Here is a 22,989-nt window from a genome sequence, read left to right on the forward strand (position 1 = left end):
ATTTTACCCTTACTGTCACCAAGCCGCTGTGTCTAAAAAGGTCTAGCTCATCGCAGAGACTTTTTTGGCCTGAGCAGCTGCTTCAAATTTGTCCATCTTTTACATAGAGTTCTGCTTCTCAAAATGGTTTCCTTATTCCCATCTTCTTTGGTAGCTTTATACCGAGGAGCGAAACTATCAAATGGCTCAGAGGAATCCATCATACGCATGAGATCATTGCGCAAACATTAGAAGCACGCTCCTCTTGCTCCCGCAGCAACATTCCGATGAGGTTGGTACCGACAGGAATGTGTGCACAGACTTTTCCTTATACAATGTCTCTTTTTTTGTCCAACAACGCGCGTAGTATGTCTTGGATCCTGCCAGAACTAGCCAATGGTTGTACCACACGCACATTCCTCACACCTGCCCCTTTTCTCTCCCAGAAATGAAGGCTGGTGATGAGGAGTGACCAGGCAACCTCTTATATCCTTTCGTCATGTTCATGAGTTTTGTTTGTTTATATCACCGTGCATTAGAGCTCCTAGAACTCCCTGTCAGTGCACTTCTACTGGCTCATAACCGCTCTTGTGTCATCCCTTGCGCACTTCTTTCTGCCCCTCACATCTGCATCTCGTACACCGCTTGTCTCTCCACAGGATGCCCTTGGCGAGCTCACCAGACTGCCAGATCCGGGCAGAAGACAAAGCTCTCAGGCTACTCTTTCCAACAATTGAAGACCCGCTTACGAACTCCTTTGATGACTACGTCAATCAAGCACTCTACGACCTAAGTGACGACGACAAAGAAGACTTCTTCATAGGAGATGTTGGAGATCGGGGCGGCAGCAGCCAGTCACCAATCGGTGCTGCTGCAAGGCACAAGGAATCGTCCCCACAACCTTGGCGCAAGGGCTTATGGTGCCTTAATCAAAATGAATCTTCTGTTCGCTGTCCTAATGGAAGCCACAATCAACTCAAAATCCCCAGTCAGCCATTGAATCGAGCCGATCTGCAAGATCCAAGATCGCCTTCTCTCACTCCTTCGCAAAAAGGAACAAAGAGATCTGTCACGAGTCCCAAAGCGGCGACTATCCGACCAAATCCATATGTCCGACACACGCACTCACGAGAGGTGACACTTTCGCCTAGTCCAATGTATGCAAGATTACCAAATGGCAAGATGCCACACCATGAGACCTGGCAGCAAGACTTTCAGAATTTCCACTTGCAAGTTCAAGATGACGTGCTGCCTCTTTCACCGCCACCTTCCGGACGTCCAGTTCAGCGGGGGAATGCTACGAGGATGAATGCAATTAATGTTGTACACAATGGTGCTCATATGCAGACTCTAGATCTGACGATGCCGAGCTATGACATGAGCCAGCCAATTCCATCCATCGAGCAGCTTGACCCTGACCTGTACGTGCCTCGTCCGAATCCAACATTCATGCCCAGTGGACCCACCGTCTTGTCTAGTCCGACAGACCAGAGCAATCTAGCATCTCATTATGCTTCTCGGGTACAAGGGCAGAAAATACCGGCCTGGCACACCGAACCAGTCGGAACAGGACACAAGTCGGCCTATCTATATAATTCTCAATCTCAGATGATGGAAGGGGAACAAACTCAAGCATGGTGGTCACCTCCACCTACCACATCAAATCATTCAGCTACGTCAAGCTTCGAACAAGCGCATGATGAATACTATCCGAGAATTGCTGCTCCAAGCCCTCAGCGGCCGGTTCACCAACTGATATCATCATCCTCTCATGATCTTCAGTTAGGAGGTCTTATGATTCAGTATCCTTCCGGCGATAGCCATGCACCAAAATCCGACACCCATCAACCTGCCGAGCCATTATCCGCAGCTGGCCCTCCTTTTTCACCAACAAGCGTGTACCCGCCATTGCCTTCACTGAAAGGTGACAGCTACCGTGAAGCATTCTCCCCCACCTCACCCTTCACAACCCCGCGGAGACGTCATCAAACCTCTCCGGACAGATCTGCTTCGATATCTCCAACCAATACGACTCGTTCGACGCGCCAGACCTCTCCAACGCGCTCCACCCGTCGGAAAAGCATGGGCAATCCGAAAACGTCTGGCGTTTCCAAAACCCCTCGAACACCAAGGACACCCAAAACGCCGAATGGGGGATTCGAGATGAATTTCGTCAATCTTACCGCCGCGGATAGCGCTAAATTGTTGAGTGACGTGGCGCCAAGTGGGAGTTCGAAAACCAGGGCAAGAAGGGAGCAAGAGGCCCGAGAAAAGAGGAGGAGGCTCAGCGAAGCGGCTGTCAGGGCAGTAAGAAGGGCTGGTGGGGACGTAAAGGCCTTGGAGAAGGCTATACAGACGTAGTGACATTGAATAGTGTATCTAGATGTAGGTTACCGAAAAGAGACATCATAAATGAAAGCTTGACCAATTTCATCTCATCTTTGGAAACTCGCAGACTATTTACCAAGGAATCGTAATTATTGGTCGCGCTTTACAGCCACGGACGTGGTAGGTAAATCTTCTCCAAACGTCAAGAAGCGCACTGCCCCAGTCAACCTTTCAAGCATATGCAGGCCATGTCATGCCTGAGGCATCCCAAAAATCTTCAAAATTACGCCAAGCAAAAAGTACACCAGTGCACAGCACAGCAGCAGCCCATGAAAAGACTTCAAACGCCTCTTAACAAACGGTCTCATAAACCATCACACACAGACCGAGTCCAAAGTAGAAAGAAGAAGAAAAAGAGAAAAAAAACCAGAGTCCCTCCCCCAAAAAAATTCGTATCCGAACGCGGGGGTTCGAACGTGAAAGAGATTCCAAAGATTGACAAATGGAGCGTTTTTGGAAGGAGCCCTGTAATTTCTGGTAAAAGGCAAGAAATTAATTCGCGGTGATTCCTTTCCACTCCAGACATAGATTTGTGGTAATAAAATATATATCCTATCATTTATTTTCAAGATTGGGTTTTTTTAGGCGAAAGGGATTTTGGCCGGTTGGTCAGACATAGCGTTCGACTAACCGGCCAACTGGCCATCTGCTGGTGGTTCAGATAGCTGAGATCGAGGATTACGGTTTGACTAAACTACGGGTATCTTGGATCGATATGAGTGCTGCTGTGGGTTTGGGATTGCGTAGGGTGTTGTTGCTGCTACTAGTTGACGACGAGATGGAATGAGTGAAGTGTCGGGATGAATGGATGGGGTTTCTGATTTAACACACACACACACACATACACATGCTTATCAGCTCATCTTTATCGAACCCTCCTCATCTACGGTCAGTTCGTGGGCGCCAATCCTTCCAAGTTGATTGCTCAGCCTGACTTGGTTGTCCTCCGCCTCCTCCGCTGCACGCAGAACTGCTTCCGCTCCCAAGCATCCCCCCCACTCCAGGCTTAACAAGTTAAGCATCGGGCTCTTCAGATCCAAAATTTCCCTAATTTTCCATTGCCCATGCCTATCTACCTACCAATTGCTTTCACTGGAAAGAAAAGAAAAGGAACCCCCGGCCCCCCCAATCAAAGCGAGATTCAGTACCATGATTTGCCAGATCGCAACTGTTTGTGGAGGGAAGAGGGGAAAGGCGAGGAGTGCAGATGCTGGTTCAGGTGCAGCTTAGCACATATTTACATCTCTCATCATCTGAACATGGCCAGCCTACCTCCTAACTCCAGATTTCATGACGCTCCCCATTCTATGCTGCCTTTACGTGCAATATCCTAGAAACGAAAGGCTAGCTGGGTCTGTCGGTTGAGGGGATTGGAGCGGAAATGTGATATGATATGCGGAGGTAAGGGAAGCGTCCGAGGGAAAGGGTGGTGAACTGCTGACCCTGTTCCCGAGACATAATTTAGGGGCTATGGGATACGCATCCTGTTCTAGATAATTGGTGGCTCAAAATTGTGCGAATTATGTATATTTTGGTTGTGAGTACTTAGCTCTGATCCGGACGGCAAATGGTAATGAAGAAGAATTTCACATTCTGAACTGAGTTTGGACAGCTTGAGCATCAGAGCTGGCCGTGTTAGGGACTAGATGGGTGTACTGTTGTGCTCTATTGTTTCCTTTGGTAGAGACTTCGTTATAGAATGTAAGGATGTTGAAGAAGAATGTACTTGTTGGGTATTTAAGGAGGTAGGATCGACCTCAGTTACTCAAACTGCTTGAGGCTGCTCGATATGTAAACAGATGGTTTGGATGGTTTGGATGGTTTGGATGGTTTGGATGGTAGCTTCGAGATGTGGGTTCCAGTAATTGGCTGACCACTCAATAGAACCGGGCGTGGTTCTGCTCAGCAAAAAATTGAGAGTCTCATGGTCGATAGATGAGCACCAACCCCCTTGATCAGCCTCTCCGCTCGACCCCTTTCCTGCTCACAGTCATATATTTCACACCCTTGAATGGTTTGACATTTTCTCCCAGCCCCCTGCTCTTGCGAGTATCAATAATAAGGCTATCCACCCTGATACCGCTCGGAAGCCAACCACGAACAGTAAATGACAAATTCACAGACCTAGGCATAAGAGCCTTATTGGCCTGGGCTGCTTTTTGCTGTGCAGCTGAAAGGATTTTATCTTTTGCCGAAGCAACTTTGTTGCCTTTTAATGCAACGAGCGCTGAGGATTTTCCAGGGATGTTTGCTGAATCTTCATCGTAGTAGCCCAGCAGAGGGTTGGTGGTCACACTGTTATTAGTCTCGGCGTCTTCGTCCTCATCTTCGACGTCCCCGGCATGCAGGGGCCCGATTACAGTACCAGACAGAACTGCAGTACCGCTCACAGACGCACCATCTTTCGTAGGCACTTTCCACTGGACGCTCTGCGCGAATTGCTGAAACATTGCCTCTCCTCTAGAAGGTCGCAAGTTCTCCAACCTTCTCACACCAGCTGGCAGCGGAACTGATACCACTACTGCTTCGAGGGTTGGTGCACTTGAGCTTCCTGAACTTGAGCCTCCAAAAGAGAAGGAAGGGGTCGACGTGCCCGGAGTTCTGGGTTTAGAGGACGTATAGGCTCCTGGAAAATCGGTGTTCAATGTTAGTCGAACCTCAAAATCGGAGCCTTTTTCACCGAGGCCTATTCGCAGATCTACCATAGCAGGCATGAAGAGCTTTTCTCCTCTGCTGGGTGGGGCGTCAACATCTCCATAAGAAGGTATTAGATCGACCTCGTAACTGGCAAGGACAAATCGTCCATCTGGAGGGACGAAAGACAGTTCTCCTGGACGCTCTTTCCATCGAGCAAGCCTGACGCATGGATGGAAGACTGGAGATTGCATAACACGAAATATGCTGGTCACTTTGCTGCTGCTTGATCCACCAGGAGCGCTCAATGTGAGCACGAGTTCAGGAATCCCGGATACCTTAGCAGTAAACGCTATTGAGCCTGATGAGACAGCAGAGATGGGCCTGCCCGAAGGCGCTAAGATGACTGATACATCCTCCAATATATCGACGTAGAGCTCGTTCGAGGTGTGACGGACATTTGGGCGTCTCCATGGAATAGCAGGTCCACTGTTCAGATTCGAGCCTGCCTTGAGGTTTGCCACCAGATTATTCGAGGGTCCAAGGGCCGGCGAGGACCTGTAGTGCTAGTGATTAACAAATGGACGAATTCTCTGGGTAGCGCAACCGGTGACTTACCCAGGCAGTCCAACATGAGTGAACAGCTTTCCAATCAGGCCAGCAACTTCGACATTCTCCCGAAGAGCGTTTGGCTCTGTGTTGCAGATCGCACCTCCATCGCAGATCTCACCCAACAACTGCGCTATGATATCGTAGTTGTTCTCGATCTTGTGGGCCAACAGCGGCGGGCCAAGGAAGTCCTCGAAGACATCAATGACCCGGTGAACAAACTCGAGCAATGTGAGCGCATTCTGGTCTGTACTGCTAGGACAGAGAAAGAGTGTGTTTGAGTGATATACCGACGCTACTATCGTGGCAGGAGATAGATCGGAGAGATAGAGGAGTGCAGGTCGTGGAACAGGGCATGCCTTGAATTGGGATAGCAATGATTTCGGGGACGGAGGCCGAGCATGATAAACGTGCTCCAAGATACAATTACTGTGCCATGTCAGTAATAAGTAGCACGACGCTGGGCGACTTACTTTTGCTCATCGTAGACGTACAGTGCTTCGATGACTGCACTCATGCTGAGCGTTGGCTCGGACTATCTTCCGCAAGGAACCAGGCTTGAAGCTCAAACAATTCCATTCGGCGTCAACCATTATAGAATTACCACCAGATATTGTCACATGCAACTACATAACTCAGAAGCCAGACGGACTTCTGTCTCAATACCATTGATCAAAGTTTCTGTCCCGGAGCCTACCTGATGACCTCTAGCTGCTGTATCTGAGTTGTCCAGGAAGTCAATTCTCTCAGTCTTACTGTCATAGGGTGAGTCAGCGCTTCGTCGCCTAGGGCTCAATATTCTTACAGCGAGGTGCTGACACTAGGCGACAAAGCAAATGCAGATCCGACGACATTACAGGGTAAGTTTTTACTCGACAATTCTGAAGGCATAGTCAAAAAAGTAGAGTAAATGCTTGATGTTTGATCGCTTGCTGCCCGATAAGAGCCTGCTATGCTATCCGTAGCATTTAGCGTAGTGGTGGAGATAGAAGCATGACGGGGACACCCACTCCACTACAAGTACTCTTGGTGCCACTCATACAATGCAATGTTGGATGCCCCACAATAGAAGGACTCTTGACATCTCATCGTCCATTGCCACTGCCATCTCCCGCCGGGTGACTCCATCATGACTCGTTCTAGCAACGCCGACGAAAGTATGCGGAACGAGCCTCCAAACTCCTAGCGAGCAGAAATGCTCCTTCATCAACTCACTTCTTTTTCCCTTTTGCTTTGCTAGCTGCCGTTGAGGCCACACTCGCCGCTCGAGAACTAGACGCCGATGTGGTTTTGCTTCCTGCACCCCCTTTTACCGCCTTAATCTGTTTGTTCTATCGTGTTTGTTAGCACGACAAGTACGCAAAGTAGTCCGAGGATGACTCACCACAACACCATTCTTGGCCTTCTTCTTGACTGGCGCAACCTCATCATCATTCTCCACATCATCATCTTCTCGTTCGCGGCGATTACCCTTACCAGGTCCAGAGCCATGACCATTCGTCATCTTCTCGGGACCGTCAAACTCTCTCGCAACTGTGTTGAGTAATGTGGTGCAACGTCGTCCAATCTCCACCGGTGTTCGACTCAAAAAGAACCAATCGAAGCGGAACAACGGGCTCTCACGAATCTCATCTCGGATCTTTTCGTAGAGACCTTCACCATCGACTCCGTATCTGTCAAGCATGACCAGCAAGAAACGATCTTCCTCTTCGGTGTATACCTTCTTATTGGTCGTGGAAACAGTGTAATTGATCTTCAGCTGTTGCAACGGGACGCGGTACAGCTCCATTTTCTTGCGAAGCATCTTGCGCTGGTGATTCATCTTCTGCAACTTCTCCTCCCCTGCTTCAATCGACTTGATGTGTTTCGGGTAGTCATAGATTTCAGTGTAGCGCTTCCAGAACACCTTGGCATACTCTGTGATCTCTGCTGGTTCTTTGCTGTCAACTTCCGTGGCAATGCCTTCATAATCCGTTCGACCATAACGTGCCGAGCCGTTGACGAATTGCTGGAAATCGCGTCGATTCCAATTTCCGAAGCCGTCTTCTGACATTGCGGCCTTTCGTTCTCGTTCTGCATCGGTCAGGGGTACCGCGTTGTCGATCTGATGTTGTTCGAGTTCTCTTTCGGCCTCTCGATCACTGAGCTCTTCTTCAGGCCCGTCGGGTAAAACGGCTTTGTACCCAATTTCTTTATGGAAATATGCAGTCTCCTTGTCTTGCAATTCCTGCAATTCTGGCGGGTAAAATTGCCAGTCATGAATTGGAACCTGTTTTGGAGCACGAGGAACCTTAGGTTTGGTCTCCGTGGTCCGTCCACCAGTGGCAAGGGCTTGTCGATAATACTTGTCCATGGAATATGATTGCTCCTTACGTTCTCGTTTGGTTGGGTTGATCCAGCTTATGCCGATCTCCTTCTTGCGATTCGTGAAGTCTTCGCCGTTCCATTCATAGGCATTGTCTGAAGAGAACTTCTGCAAATCATCGATCCCAAGCTTTTCATATTTGGCGTTTAGCTCTTTTGTCCTTTCCTCTCCGTGCCTGAGGATCTCATCAATGTCGTCTAGTATACCAGTTGAGCCTTTCGTCTGGAAGACCTTTTCAGCTCCGTGTTGGATCATGTTGAGCAGTTCATCTTTGGATGCAGCATTCTTGACCTGCTGCTGCGCTCGTCCCTGCTGAATAACAAGCTGGTCTAGCCTCAATTTTTGCGCCGCTCGCTCCAGCACTTTTTCCTCAATGGCATTTTCAGTGACAAACCTGAAGACCATAACCTGCTTGGTCTGACCAATACGATGTGCTCGGTCCATTGCTTGCAAATCGGCCTGAGGATTCCAGTCGCTATCGAAGAGTACGACGATGTCTGCGGTAGTCAAATTGATGCCTAGTCCACCGGCTCGTGTAGTAAGCAAGAATACGAACTTCTCCGAACCGGGCTTGTTATACTCGTCAATGGCAGCTATCCGATCTTCATGAGCGGTAGAACCATCAATTCGGCAATACTGGTGTCCTCTGAAAACGCAGTAGTCTTCTAGAATATCAAGTACCCTGCTCATCTGAGAAAAAATCAGTACTCGACTTCCCTGCTCTTTCATCCGTTTCAGAATCTTGTCTAGGATCTTCATCTTGCCCGCGTTTTCAATAAGGTGCTCGTCCGTGGTGTAAGGTGGGCCTGGCTCTGCTCCTTCAAACAGATATGGGTGATTGCAGCATTTTCGAAGTTGCATAACGATGTTTAACAACCTTGTCTTTGACTCTCGCTTGCCTCCGGCACCATTGACAGCGTCAATGTCTTTCTCCAGGATCTTCTGGTACCACCTGACTTGCATTTCTGACATGCCGACATAGAGATTCAGTTCCTTCTTGGGTAGCAAGCTTTTTTCCACGTCGCTTTTGACGCGACGTAACAAGAATGGTCTCAAGACTCTGTGTAGCTGTTGGACGACAGTATCTTGATCTTCTTGTTGGTTCGTAAACCACGAATCGAAGGCTTCTGAGTCGCCAAAGACGTCGGGGAGCAGGAAATTGAGAAGAGCCCACAGCTCATGAAGGTTGTTTTGTAGAGGTGTGCCTGTGATCAGAAGACGATTGCGGGAATTGAACATTCGAATGATCTGAGCGAGCGAAGACTCCTCGTTCTTGATTCGATGAGCCTCATCGACAATAATATACTCCCATGCGAATTTCTTTAGATGAGATTTCTCCCTGAGGATCATTTCATAGCTGGTGATGCAGACGTCGAATTTTTCATCGATCAACCGCTCGTTGATCAGAGCATGTCGGTCATCCTTAGCACCCTGGAGAACTAGCACATCCACCTCGGGCGTCCATCGCTTGAACTCTCGATGCCAGTTATCCAGAGTTGATTTCGGTACCGTGATCAGATGAGGTCCCTTGATATCACAAATGTGTCTCAGGTAGCCAAGGAAAGCAATGGTCTGCAACGTCTTGCCTAGCCCCATCTCGTCCGCCAGGATACCTGAGATGCCGTTTTCGTGCAGTGATACAAGCCAGTTCAGTCCAGCAACTTGATAGTCTCTCATCTCCCCACCTTGGATAAAGGCGGGTGAGTCCCGGAATAGCGTTTGGGCCGCACCTCCACGCTTCTCATCTCGCAGCAACTCAGCATCTTCCTCTTGTTCGGTTTTCCGCTTGTTTGCTGCAGCTCCTCCCTTCCGAGTGATACCCTTCTTAGCTTTAGCAGCATCCTCTTCGTTCTGCCGGTCGATCTCGTGCATAATCTCCTTGATGCGCGGGTTCGGGTTGGTGTCGATGAAGTGGCGGAACAAGTCTGTCAGACCGAGTAGATAGCGAAATCTTCTTATTGAATCATTTTCTTTTGATTCGTCCAGACGTCCATGCTTCTTGCCCAGCACGCTCTTTCGTAGTTGTGAAGCCTCTATTCTTCGCTTTCGCCCATCAGGTTGGAAATCCCCTGCAACACTACTGGCAGTGGTGTTTGGGTTGGTGTCTGAATCAGTGTAGTCAGGTGTGTCTTGATAACCATCCAAGTCATCGACGCGGCTCAGAAATGATCTACCAGCTGGATAATCGTTGGCTTCCGTCATTGGGGTGTCAGCTTGAGAGGTTGACTCAGAGTCAGGCGGACGCGGTCGTGACGGCACCATGTTTCCCTTCTTACTTGCGACGAGCAGGTCGCTTTTCGATGAGAACGGCTTTCAGGTTCGTCTGAACAGAGCCTGATTAAAATGCGGACCGAGCATCAAGAAAGTTCACAGAAGAAAGAGGCGTGAGAAACAGAATGTTCCGGTGAAGTCAGCTTAGCTACCCAAGGTGAATGGGGAGGAGTATAATCCTTTCACAGGGAGGGTGGCCGCGTTCGGAGAATCTTCGCACCTTTTGATGCCAAGGCCGGATACATAGTGACCACTGCAGGGACATTAAAAGTGAAGTTAGCATCGTTCAACCGCCCTTTGGTCAGTCGTCATCAAGCCTATAATTGTGGAGCCACAAATACCACCTGCCCCGAGTATTGATTTTGCAACTATCTACCTGCACGCTCTTTACACAAGCACATTCGTTCGACTTATCTAGCATCAGCTCATCCAACGTTTCTTCGTCCAATCATACATTCCCGCTTCTACAGCCCGACCCCACCGCACCCGCAGTACATATTTCCCAGACCTCGAGTTGCAACAGATATCACGTCTTTCTATCCAACCAGTTCCGACCTTTAACAATAGGAAATCTACCTTGACAGAGATCAGGATGGACTCGATGAGGTCTCTGAATACCTCACTACCAACATCACGGTCCCGTCGATCACAGGCTCCGGAGCTCCTGCAGGCGTTCAAGAGCGCTGCTCTTTCTGTCACGAATCTCTACAAGACAACGGTGACAGACCAAGCCAACACTCGTCATCTGGGCTACCAGGATGCTCTAGATGATCTGTTGTCGTTTCTGGACAGGGAGAACCTAGGACTGCAAGATGGCGAAGGATGGCGGATTCGCCAGTGGGCTACGGAGCGGTTTGAAGGCGGAGACACAACGGGATGCTCTATCGACAGCGATGACGACCGAACAGAAATAGAAAAGAGAGCGAGGAGTTCCTCTCCGATGACGCAAAGTAGGCCAGCTCATGAAGGCCTGGAAGTACGTGGTCATGCCAGCTCTGACAGCAACGCACCACGTACAGAGTCCGCGCCACCACCCATTCGAAAAGAGGAGAGTCATTCTCCAGTCATGGATCGACCATCCATGTTCACTTTCTCAGCAGCACACCCTTTGCCAAACCGAGACGTCCAAATGCAGACATCCGATACCTCATCCAGCGATCTCCATTTGCCAAATGATCCTCCTTCTGAAGCAACACCCTCACAAAGCCCCGGCTCCCTCAGGGTGGAGATTGTAAACAGAGCTGCCAGGATGCAAAACAGACACAACAGCACTCGACATAACACTCGGTCCACAAACCGTGACACAAGCTTTGCTGGTGGAACAAAACGGAAGCTCAACCTCCCAGAGTTCTTTGACATATCCAACATGGGTAATTCAAGAGACGGCACGAACGGAGGAGGGAAACGAGGACGATTTGTATAGATCGATGGACTGTTCATGACAGGCTTCCCCAGCCTTCCGAACAACGACATTCACGACCGGACACGAAGCGTTGATAGCGCCGAGCATTGATCATTCCACGCATATGGTATGCCATTGGGCCTGGAAGCGGATGATCTGGATTTTGTTTTCTGGCGCAGGAGAGCGACGGCCTTTTCCCTCTCGTGGATCGTCATTCGTATAGGTCGTGGAAGGAACTTCGATGAATGCATGTCCATATCGATCCCTAGCCACCCGCAGCATCAAATAGTATTTATAGCTTTAATTAACCGTCCTGTACAGCCCCAAGCCCACCAGCGTCGCAGACAGACTCACAATCCCCAACTGTCTCGACCCGTACTTATACCGCGACGCACTCAGCTCGATCACCCTCCGTCGTTCCCGTAGGCTCTTCATCCCGCTAAAATAGCTGTACCCGCCCAACGCGACGAAGGCGGTTGATCCTGTAGAATTTGAAACCGCGGTGATGGTTAGTAGCTAGACTGCGTTTTCTTTCCTTTTTCCTTCGCTTCCTCTTCTTCTGGCTGGGTGTGCTGATTGGGTTTTGTTGTTGGGGTTGGGCCGGGGGTGGTAGTTACTCACCGAGGACGCGACACGAGAGACAGTCACCATCATTGTAGGCTTCGTGTTTTAGGAGGGTGTTGGGATCGGTGTGGAGCGGGAATGGGTCGTCATCGTCTTCCGCTTTGAAGCGGGGCTTCTTGCCGCTGGCGAGGAGGTAGGATAACATTGCGGCTGGGTGGGCAGGAGGACCGGGGTGGTGTTTGTATGACTTGGTATCAGTTAAAGCTGGGAGGATCTTTGTGGGGCATTGTTATGGTGGATGCTGGTGTGGTGGTTTGGTGGGGGAGGGGAGGGCCTTTTCGGCTCATGTTCGATTGCGGAGATTTTGCTGTCGCGGTGAAGCTTGTAAAAAAACATTGCTACTACGCTATACTTAGTTGCTTGAAAAGGTTAGCAGGCCACCTCTCTACGCTTGATTTAGCTTCGTGGGTAGTCTAGAGTTCTTCTTCTTCTTCTTCGCTAGCTGCTGAGCGTCTACTCCTTATCGATCAACAAAACACGAACATCCTCGTCAGGCCTCTCTCCTATCATTCTCATGATATATTGGAATTCAAAGATCGTATGAAGAGCCTTTTAATTATCTATCTTAAAGAACACCATGTCATGTCCTGATTCGTCACAGGCATGTAGGTAGTATCATCAATCCATTGCGCCCAGCACAGTGGCCCTCAGCCCCTACATCTTGGACTTCCCAAAAGCGCGCAAGCCCAAACGCTCGCTCTTCTCAGTATCTTTTCTAACAGCCCGATAACATAGACTGCAGGGTACTCTTCTCCGCGGAATTAACGCTCAGATTGTACTCATACTTGACCTTGACCCACATGGCGGCGTAGGTGCAATAATATGAGGCTGTAGAACGAAGTTAGCTGTGAATTGCAAGGACAAAATGGGAAAACTGAACATACTCAACGGTGGACGCCAGTCCTCGGGACCCTTATCACCTTTAGCCTGGTTGACATCGTCCGTGACGGCGATGAGTTGCGGGTTGGAGAGGTCGTTGGCGAATTGTTCACGACGCGCAGTCGTCCAGGATGAGGCTCCGGACTAGGGAGGTAGAGGAATGCAATCAGCTTTTCTTGCCCAATCGAGTAAGGGTTTCCAGCTCAGGAAAGCCTCTTCTGAGACGAACTCACCTTCCAAGCGTTGCTCAGAGGTACCATGTGGTCGATATCAACGTCTGAAGCTTGAGTCCACACCGCGCCATCGAATGGGCTGTACCATCGGCCGCTGGTCGCGGCGCAGGACGAGTCCTGAACTACATTGGTGCCATCCCGCTTCAGCACTACTTCTCTGGTGTTGCAGGTCCCGGATTGGGTGCTCCAATGTGGGAAGAGGTCGCGGCTGTAGCCGGTCTGAGAGCCAACAGGGGCTACACGAAGAGCCGCGAGCTGACTGCGTGCGGTGGAGCCGGAGGGGATGTTGGGTGGGACGGGAGCTGGGGCTGGGATGGGGCTGGCGTTGGTGTTGAGTATGGAGAGGAAGAGAGGAAGAAGGATAAACGGGGACTTCATATTGGCTCTCTCTGCTTGCGGAGTGGGAGGATGTGGTGCGAGCGGAGAATTGAAGGAGGTCTGTCAGTGGATTGAAGAACTGGTTCCCGCTCAGGGGACATTATTCCTTGGGATGATGAGCAGCCTTTTGTACTTTTCGATGCTATTTTTTGATAAGCAAACACAGCGGAGAAGCGAAAAAGAAGGCTGTTGGCTCTCAAGTCAAGTGATATCGGAGGATCCATCCTGTTTAGGCAAGTACAAATGCAGTTTGGGGTATGCAGCAGACACAGCCAGTGGACAGATACACGTGTAACCATGCCTCAGCCGCAAGAGGAAGAAGTCGATACAACGTGAAGAAGTACCATGTAGACTCTTTGATTTGCCTCGGTAGAACAACGAACTGAACCCAATCAAGGGACACGAATGACTGACAGGACAGTCCCCAAGCTTGCCAAGGGTTCCAGAATATTTGCCAAATATTCTGGTGGACAACGGCACCTCTTGATTGGATTCAATACCTTACAGGTTGCATGAGAACAGGCGAACCACTATGCTCCAGGCACTGCCTCCAACCTTCATGCGGCGATGATCAACAGGACGAACCTGCAGATGTGTTGCATCAGGGGCAAATCCATCGGAGCTGGCCGTTTGCGTACAATCCATCAAGCGCCAATGGTGGATTGAAGAGAGGGAACGTGTACATGCGAAAAAATGGAGAATATAGAGTTAGGCAATTGTTCAATAGGAACCGGCATCTGGAGGGGCAATTGTAAAAATGCGGTTAATATCAACCGAATTAAAGATCAGCTTCACCTCACGTGCTAAAGGGTAGAGGGGTCTCTGGGCTGAGACAAGATTCACCCAAGGGCTCGGGCCAGTGTGTTAGAGACAGCAGCTCTAACGGCTGAAAAGCGAACAAAGGACGAAGGAAAGAGGCAATTTCTGTGTGGTTTAATGTGTAGATTCTATCCATGTTCTGCAGACGCTTATAAGGCCTCTATTTGACGCATAGCAAGCGTACGGCAGGCGCATGACACAGTGGGTGAGCATAAATAATGGCTGACAGAGTGCTCATCAATCCACCACAAGATAACGCCGTGGAAACTTCCTATCGCAGATATTTGGGACGGTTTCCTGTACGTAGACAACATTCTACCCTTATAAGTTATACCTGGTTCTCAAGAATGCCAGAAATGATCTTGACTGCTGCCACTCAGCTCCGGTCTCGGCGGCGAATGGCAGCGGGAATTAGTTACCAGTGAGCCCAGTATTGGCAAACCCGCCCCTATCTTTTTGGGCCTCCGGGCCCCAGTGAGAGGAGGTACAGGGCATCCTTCGACATTTAGGATACAGCGCCATGTGGCTCAGCAGTAGGTGCAGTGGCTTGTGGGATTGCCTTGGCACCTAATCAGCATGAGCTTAATCCTGTGGAGCGTCACTTAAGGTTCGCCCTTGGGGACCTGAGAGATAAATCAGATCAATGATATGGACTAAAGATGAGTGCAGGGTTTCTGACGATGTTTTCAACTCAAAGCAATTCCAGGGCAGCCCCAAAGCAGCAGTGGCCTGGATCGACCCATCCACTGGCGACACAAATATCCGCCTCTATTACATCCATCTCTTCATCGAAAGGACGAAGCCTCAAACAATCTGGGTTGGTAACCTCTGGGAATTTCATATAGGAGCGGTGCCTGGGGAAGGGAATCCAAGCCTATAAGCATATTTCGCCAATCCGACTACCACGTCCGTGGCTCTTTGGCAGCTACACAATGGAACCACGGTCAGAGCATCCGCCTCTACTTTGCTGTATACGTGCGGAGTACAGCCAAATCATATATATCTCTACTCTCTGTAACCCTCTATGTAGACAGCTTGTTATCTTTATACACTCTGCACAGCAGGTCCATAAGAATCGATCACCTTTTCACTCCCGATTTTACAGACACAAGGAAGACTAGAGAACTGTTTCTTAAAATTGTGTTAATACAAAGACATCTATAATTGTCAGACAGCCACGGCCTGATACAAATGGGCGTAGAAAAGACGCAAAGGCAACAAAAACCAAGTTCTGAATGTAAACGAGTGTGTTGATTCTATCTATGCCCTGCGGACGGCTATATGGCCTCTATTTAGCGTCTGACGGGCGCACAGCAGGCGCATGACAGTAATCCAGTCGAACTTTTGTCAGGGGTTTCTACTTCTTCTTGGCTGACCAGGTAACTCCGTTCTCCTTTGTCGGATTCGCCGCCATGCCGCCGAGTCTCGCAGTGAACCACCATTCTGGAGTTGTTTTTCATGATTTGCTGCCCATGGGGTTCGTGGTCCAACCATTCACACCCGCGGCTAATGCACCGCTCCCTGTGATGTGTGAGGCAGCATCATGGGTTTTGTAGGATTTGTTGGGCATAGTTGTGGAAGTAAAAAATCAATCCGAGTAGTAGTTATTGTGAAGAAGGGGTAGACGGAAATAGATAGAAGTCGACTAAAAATAGTTTAGAGTCAATAGAGTAAAAGTGTCTTACTGATTGTGTTGAAATGCTTGCTTCTTCTAGCTATCTAGGGAACATCTAGTCAGTTATATAGACTACCGTCAAGGAGCAAGAAAAGAGCGCCAAACAGCTATGATACTGTTGAATGTTAGCTGGAACACAGATGAGGACATAAGCGCAACAGATATGTTGGACAATGCCCTCACAATTGCCTGTTGGCACATCTGAACTCGGGTTGGGTTGCAGTTGATGCTGTTGGCAAGCTTTAAGTTAGTTAGATTGCTTGGCTGCAGCATCTTATGTACTAAATACGGAGCCTCCGGAAGACTTGGCCTTCAAGGGGCTTGGCCACCAACCAAGCTATGACATAACTTAGCTTTCACAGTTATCGTCCAGAAAGTAGAATATTCTGCTGTCAAAAATATGAACCGAGTTATATAGGAGACGGAGCTAGAGGTTTTGCCGGGCGATGTATATATACACACATTCTTATATCTTCACAACCCGAAAGTAAGGCGACAAAAACCAAGCAGGCAAGACATGTCTAAACAGCCAAAGCTTACTCTGCTGTCACTCTGTAGCGGGATTCAAGACTGATGCTGAGACCAAAGCGAGTTCTTTCCCTAAAATCTGCCCGCCTTTTCCACCCAGCTCAACCTCTGCCGAAGTCAGTCCGCCAAGAGAGGATGTTGGCCCCTTTGCCTCAAATGACCACCTGTCCAAAAGAGCTTTGTTGATATAGAGTGTTGTAAGGAACCCTCCGCCGCCGCCTAGAATGGCTCGATACGCAGGGTAATCAATGTTTGCAATATAACGTATTTTAAGGTTTAAGGTGGCTGCATGGGGGCATGAGTGGAAGAGCAGCGAGTCGAAGAACCGAGTCTGCTGCTGTGAAAGCTAAGACCAGAGCCGTAAATGGCAAGTTGGAGACCAATAATCCCTAACACAACGAGGGAGGACATTCTACCTCGATTCGGAGCGAATGATTTTTCGAGGTTGATAGATATGGCGAATATCGGTAATTCTGCATTATATAGTCGCACTGTCACCTTATTACTTTCGTCATGCTCATTATCCTCGACGCTTGCCCCGTCCTCCATTTTGAGATCATGGCCATTTATGAATTCCAAGTCATAGTGGGCCTGTCTTATCCTCGCCTGCCGAACCGGATCCCGCTTCTTGGTAATAAATGTATCCTCTGGATGTTCGGTGCTCCGAAGCTTGATCCACTGCAGAAAGGCATAAAGGATCCAGGTGACCATAGCAAAGAGTTGTGTAAGAACTTTCAACACTTTAACAATGCCTTCTGATCTAGGCGCAGTTTTGTCGGACCAATCAAATGTGGGCTCCAGTTCCAAATCTGACCAATGTAAGATATTGCGGGACACCAGACAGGCAGCCACAGCGCCCGATAAGGGCAGCGACAGACTCGTATGCTTCCATGGTGCTCTTAACTCTGGGATGATGCTGCAGTAGAGGCCTTTTCCAACGGAGTTCTGTGTATGGACGACTGTTTCTCCGACTACCTCCGCACCATCCTTGTCAGAAGCAATTTTTGAAGCCATTTCCATGCAGTGGGTACGATATTTGCCTGAAAGCAGGTCTTCCAAAGATGCCACCAGTGTCTCAGCTGTCAGCCTACGGTGGTTTAGTGGAGGTGGTCCCAGTCCCAGCTGCTGAATCTTGGCGGCCCAAAAACTCTGGTCGAGAAAGAAGGGATAACCAATGTTGGTAGACCGTACTTCAAACCCACACCTATGTGCCCAGCACCGCCATGGTGAACAAAACCTTGGACATGCGGCAGAAGCCATGCGTAGGGAATCTCATCAATGACGAAGATGTGATCAGGAACTGGTATTTTAGCGTCGATGTCGGACCATCTCCGGCAGACAACTGCCTTGGCTCCAACTCTCTTCACGGCAGCAAAGACAATAGCCATCAGCTTCACGGGATAGGGAATGTCAGCTGAACCGAATGATATCGCCAACACCGGCTTGTCCGTGTCCAGGAAACTTTCCAGAGCTTTCGGGGGTGTATAATTCGGCGCTTCATCGAAAGCATATCCAGCAATGGCCACGTTGGAGTCCCATTCGGCTAGGCGTGGAAGCACATGAGGTGACCACAGGCAAAAATGGGAAATTCCCATCTTCACCAAATCAAATACAGCCCAGGTCCAAGACACAGCCGGCATACCATATTCTTTCACTCGAAGATAATTCAAGTGGTATCCTAATGCCAGCCAATTCCTATATTTGGTGTAAGTAGGTCGGTTGAATAAGCCCAAGTCTAACTGAGGGACTCACAGTATGTCTAAACAAATGAATGAAATATAATTTCCCAAAGTGACTTGTCTATAATTCGGTTCCGACATGATCAACGCATTAGGAAATTCGCTGGTAGACAGCTGTGGTTGCAGGGAGACAAGAACAAGTGGCACTTGGAGTTTTTGCGCACAATGGATATGAGTGAGGGCTGAATTGCACGAAACAATTGAGTCAGCCACGAATGGACGGTGAGAGAGCTTCTTCCTGCAATCGCTACTCTCATTGCTGTCGATGCTGGCTCTCCAGAATCCACAAACCATAAGGATAAGTGCTTGCCTTAAGACCCCAAAGTCGCCTTTGATGGTAGAAAGTAATATATTGGGCTTGGTAGTTAAGGTCTTCGCAAATGCTGCTGAGCTTCCAGCCACGCAGTAGAACTCGAACCCTCTGCTTTCCACCAGCTTCTGATGCTCTGCATGTGTCGCAATTCTTACGCGATATCCGCATGAGCTGGTAAGGAACGCTGCTGTACGCAGGAATACTTGAACATCCCCACGACTTCCCACAACCATTAGAAGAACGCAAGGACGATTTAGAGATCCGGAAATTCTAAGAGTAAGTTCAACAGGCTTGAAACTTAACCCTTGGGTCCCATCCAGATATTTTGCCAGAGCCGTGATCGGGAAATAGTGATGGTAGTACGGATAGTTTAGATAGAGCACCATTGGAAACCCTGTTCCGGGATACACGTCTTGATTCCATGTGGCACCAATGAGTGATTTATCAGTTTGATTGGCAATGAGCCACCGAATCCCTCTTTCAATTGCTGGATAAGAGGCTGGACGATACGGCAGCAAAGCCGTAACTCCCCATGCGGTTTGAGCAGGTGTGCTCTCACCAGTACCTGCCAGCTCTGGACGTTCGTAGGTAACAAGGGTTTCCCCCCAGCCTCCGTCGGAATTCTGCACCGACTCAAACCAGCGTGTGGCACGATCGACCATGTGCTGAACCTTTGCACTGTCTTGTGCAAAGTGGACCAAACCTCTCAGAACATTGCTAGTTCCGTAATTGTAATTGTTTCCCCAACGTCCCCACCATCCTCCAAAGGGCTCTTGCTTTGCTAGCAGAAACTCTATCGCACGCTCGGAAGCCAGCTGGACCCGGAGCTGCAACTTTCTGTCCAGTGATCCTTTTCTATGCGAGAGCAAAAGTCCAAAGCATTCCAAAACACGCCCTGTGACGTCAGCAGTACTTGGGTCGCAGAGACTATCCATGTCACTGAATGGTATCTTGTGTAGCCCGAGCTTGTCATTATCGACATCGAATGCCGCAAAACCACCATCACGATTGTGCATGCCCAGCATCCAGGTGACCGCATTCGATATACGTTCTGACTCAATGAAGTATGGGTCTTGCTTTATCAGAGACATCACCACAACTGCTGTGTCATCCACATCTGGATACCACGTATTAAAGTACTCAAAACTCCATCCTCCAGGTTGTTGGTTGCGACTATAAATGCGCCAGTCTCCTTCAGGGCCCAGAAGTTGACGTTCTTTCACATAATTGATAGCCTTTTGTACACGGGCATCTCTCCCAACGCCCGCGTCGCACATTGCCCCGATCATTAAAGCTGTATCCCATAAAGGCGAAATAGTGGGTGCCAGTCTCTTTCCGCGTGTGTCAGTTGTAGACAAGCGCTCCAAAGCATCGAGTCCAAGAACAACAGCTTTATGATCAAATGGGTATCCTTCCTCAATCAAGGCCCATGGACTTCCATGCATGGGTGGGAAAAATCCAGCCCAGTCGCCTTGAACTTCCTGGTGTTCTATAAGCCAGTCGACGCATTTTTTCCGGGCAAGACCCCGGTTAGGAGAGTGTTTTAGTCCCCCTAGAAGCCCGAGAATGTTATCAAAAAGCGTGAACCCATATTCAATGTAGTCACCCTTCCATAGCATGGTTGACAAAGGAGACGCGAATGGAATATTCTTATTCCTGGGATTGGACCACAGCTCGTCCAGAAAATCATTATCGGCACTCCGCCCGTTAGGAAGCGCGTATACAGGATCGTGGTGGCGAATAATCAAACATGGAATAAGGGTACTTCGTGCCCACGAGGACAATGTATAGATGTTGAGGAAAAATGACGGGGGCATCAGGATCAATTCGGCCGGCATCTGAGGGAATCGAAGACCATGGGATCAAGCCAAAAGTCGCCAGAAAGAAACGCGTAAAGAACCTGACCTTCTCGACTCCTCCAGCTTTTCGCACCCAGGCGCTCGCCTTGAGCATAGACGGGTGATCTGCTGGGACATTGAGAATTTTCAGAGCGAGATAAGCCTCCGTGGTTGTCGAAGCATTCCCGACAGCGTTGGGGCCAGACACCAAGAGCCATCCTCTTTCTGGTCTCCTAATAGCCAAGTCCGTAATGCATCTGCGTCGCTGAGGTCAAGGCCGACAGAATACTTGAACATGACATATTGGCAAGTAAAGGTCACATCTGCTACGCATTCCTCGGTCCAATGGCCGTCCGATTTTTGTTTCTCGAAAGAATATTCGATAGCTTGCTGAAGTGTGTTGAGCGCCTCCTCGCGCAGATCATCCAGTGCCATGCCAACATTGTCGTGGTGCCGTTGCACAGCAATTGAGGTCAAGTAAGGAGCCAGACACGGTATTCCTAGAGCACAGGGCACTCTTCCCTACATTTATGTTATCCCGTTGAACCACGGTGATGTGGAAAACGAGTAAACTCTGCCCAATCATATGCCTCCAGCTTGTTCGAACTGAAAATACGGTTCGTTTAGATTTCTATCGGTTCCCACGCCGGTCTCTGATGATTCAGCTGTTGTAGAGCCCATCCTGGTAGGATTGATGTCCTTGCGAGTTGTGTGACAATCTACAGGAGATACGTAGAAAGCAAGTTGTTCTATCTATCTAGAGGAGGGGGAGCGTGCATAGCTACGGGTGTAGAGAGCGTAGATCTATGTACAATTGGCTGTACCGTACAGCGAAATTAGAAGCGAAATTGCGTTGGAAATTGACCAATTAGAAGCAGTAGAAACGCAGGGATTACGCATATGAAACGCGGCCAATTGGCCCTCTCAGAAGGTCAACAGCTCATAATACCGCGAGAAATCGCCTAAAACGGTATTCCTCCTCTCGCAACTGTTAGAGGATGTAGCAAATAGCGTACGGAGATACCAATTAAATTGATTGAGTTACTCCTATCAAGAGGAGCATTTGCTCACACTAATAGCTATCGAAGCGCATTACTGCAACGTGGGGGAGGCCGAGGGGGGGACGGTGGGGGGATAGTAGTGCTCACTGCCATAAATAACAGGGCGTAAAAGTTACAAGAGCGTTTCGTGCGTTTCGCATGCGGGGACCCTTGTACCATCATGCTAATACGTAACAGATACGTATCATATACGCAAGGATTCTGACAGCAACAACTTATGCTTATTATTTAACACTTCTTACGGTCCTCCTTCTAGCCTGCTTGTAATATGTACTAAATTTAATTACTTGACGAATTTTATGTGCTTCTGCGTAGACAACGACTTTATAACGTCATTAGCAGGCATTTCTGTACTATTATATCAGAAATGCCAAGACTTATCGCACCGCACTTCCATACTAGTAAAGCAGGTATGCCGAGAGCCACATCCCGTCGACTACACACCCAAGTATCGCAAGCGTTGTGATATGCTGAAGGCCACAACTCGTTGACTACGTATGCACTACTACTGCAAGGATTGATTATATGCATATTATTGCCGCAAGAGTTATCCCCTATGTCACTGAATGGGTGGCTCTGCCTTTTCAAGAATAGCGTGGCTGTAATTTCGCGTCAGAACTGTGCTGTACGGAGTCGTGCATCAAAAGTCATCAGTATATGCTAAACCTAGAGCGCCGCTAGCAAACTCCAGCTGAACTTAGCACTGCGTAATTCGTGGCCTATAGAGAGGGAGCTCCAACAGTGACGGCTAATAGTCCCTATAAGATCAGAATCGAACGCGATGTAGCATGATCAAGAACCATCAATTATACATCACACCCGGTGAACCTTATCCATACACACTGGGCCATCAAATAACCTGGCAGTCCGAGGCAGGCATCTCAGATGATGCTGCCATGGATCTTTTGGGCTGGTGAATTAGGCGGTTATGTTTCCAGAATGATCGTGTTAAGGCTATCGATCCCGTGATGATGATGATTATCTTCGAATAGAACAAGGTGCTTGCAGAGCCACACGGTCAATAATTAGTTGGAACTAGTAAACGTTCTTTGTGTCCTTGATGTATCAACATAAACGTGCCATCTTTTCTTTTTTTTTAAGATCCGACAGCATGCAATCTTGCATCTGCAGCGATGAATATTCGCAAATGATTCTTGGAGTTCCTCCAGGTCCGAAAACTAGAAAAAGGAAAGACCAATAAATACTAAAAAGATAGGTATAATACAGTAGAAGAAAAACAAGAAATCTCCGTTC

General features: G+C 48.9%; 7 protein-coding genes across 7 annotated transcripts; 2 read left to right on the top strand and 5 right to left on the bottom strand.

The window, feature by feature from the left end:
* Nucleotides 1-639: 639 nt before the first annotated feature.
* EPUS_05031 (uncharacterized protein) lies at nt 640-2,340 on the top strand (the record flags this gene model as incomplete). The annotated part of the gene is made up of 1 exon (XM_007803195.1): nt 640-2,340. The coding sequence occupies one exon, from the start codon at nt 640-642 to the stop codon at nt 2,338-2,340; it is 1,701 nt and encodes a 566-aa protein (XP_007801386.1).
* A 1,982-nt stretch (nt 2,341-4,322) lies between these two features.
* Nucleotides 4,323-6,127, bottom strand: EPUS_05032 (uncharacterized protein; the record flags this gene model as incomplete). The annotated part of the gene is made up of 3 exons (XM_007803196.1): nt 4,323-5,559; nt 5,620-6,039; nt 6,084-6,127. The coding sequence occupies 3 exons, from the start codon at nt 6,125-6,127 to the stop codon at nt 4,323-4,325; spliced, it is 1,701 nt and encodes a 566-aa protein (XP_007801387.1).
* Nucleotides 6,128-6,821: 694 nt separating this feature from the next.
* On the bottom strand, nt 6,822-10,177 carry EPUS_05033 (ISWI chromatin-remodeling complex ATPase ISW2; the record flags this gene model as incomplete). Its single annotated transcript, XM_007803197.1, has 2 exons — nt 6,822-6,941; nt 6,995-10,177. The coding sequence occupies 2 exons, from the start codon at nt 10,175-10,177 to the stop codon at nt 6,822-6,824; spliced, it is 3,303 nt and encodes a 1,100-aa protein (XP_007801388.1).
* A 661-nt stretch (nt 10,178-10,838) lies between these two features.
* Nucleotides 10,839-11,669, top strand: EPUS_05034 (uncharacterized protein; the record flags this gene model as incomplete). The annotated part of the gene is made up of 1 exon (XM_007803198.1): nt 10,839-11,669. One exon carries the CDS (start codon nt 10,839-10,841, stop codon nt 11,667-11,669), a length of 831 nt encoding a protein of 276 aa, XP_007801389.1.
* A 90-nt stretch (nt 11,670-11,759) lies between these two features.
* On the bottom strand, nt 11,760-12,417 carry EPUS_05035 (uncharacterized protein; the record flags this gene model as incomplete). Its single annotated transcript, XM_007803199.1, has 3 exons — nt 11,760-11,913; nt 11,968-12,130; nt 12,270-12,417. The coding sequence occupies 3 exons, from the start codon at nt 12,415-12,417 to the stop codon at nt 11,760-11,762; spliced, it is 465 nt and encodes a 154-aa protein (XP_007801390.1).
* Nucleotides 12,418-12,987: 570 nt separating this feature from the next.
* EPUS_05036 (uncharacterized protein) lies at nt 12,988-13,762 on the bottom strand (the record flags this gene model as incomplete). The annotated part of the gene is made up of 3 exons (XM_007803200.1): nt 12,988-13,100; nt 13,157-13,295; nt 13,385-13,762. 3 exons carry the CDS (start codon nt 13,760-13,762, stop codon nt 12,988-12,990), a joined length of 630 nt encoding a protein of 209 aa, XP_007801391.1.
* Nucleotides 13,763-17,060: 3,298 nt separating this feature from the next.
* On the bottom strand, nt 17,061-21,109 carry EPUS_05037 (uncharacterized protein; the record flags this gene model as incomplete). Its single annotated transcript, XM_007803201.1, has 5 exons — nt 17,061-17,933; nt 17,987-18,479; nt 18,537-20,674; nt 20,742-20,907; nt 20,964-21,109. 5 exons carry the CDS (start codon nt 21,107-21,109, stop codon nt 17,061-17,063), a joined length of 3,816 nt encoding a protein of 1,271 aa, XP_007801392.1.
* Between the last annotated feature and the right edge of the window lie 1,880 nt (nt 21,110-22,989).

The sequence above is a fragment of the Endocarpon pusillum genome (assembly GCF_000464535.1).
Source record: "Endocarpon pusillum Z07020 unplaced genomic scaffold scaffold2052, whole genome shotgun sequence".
NCBI classification, from domain to species: Eukaryota; Fungi; Ascomycota; class Eurotiomycetes; order Verrucariales; family Verrucariaceae; genus Endocarpon; species Endocarpon pusillum.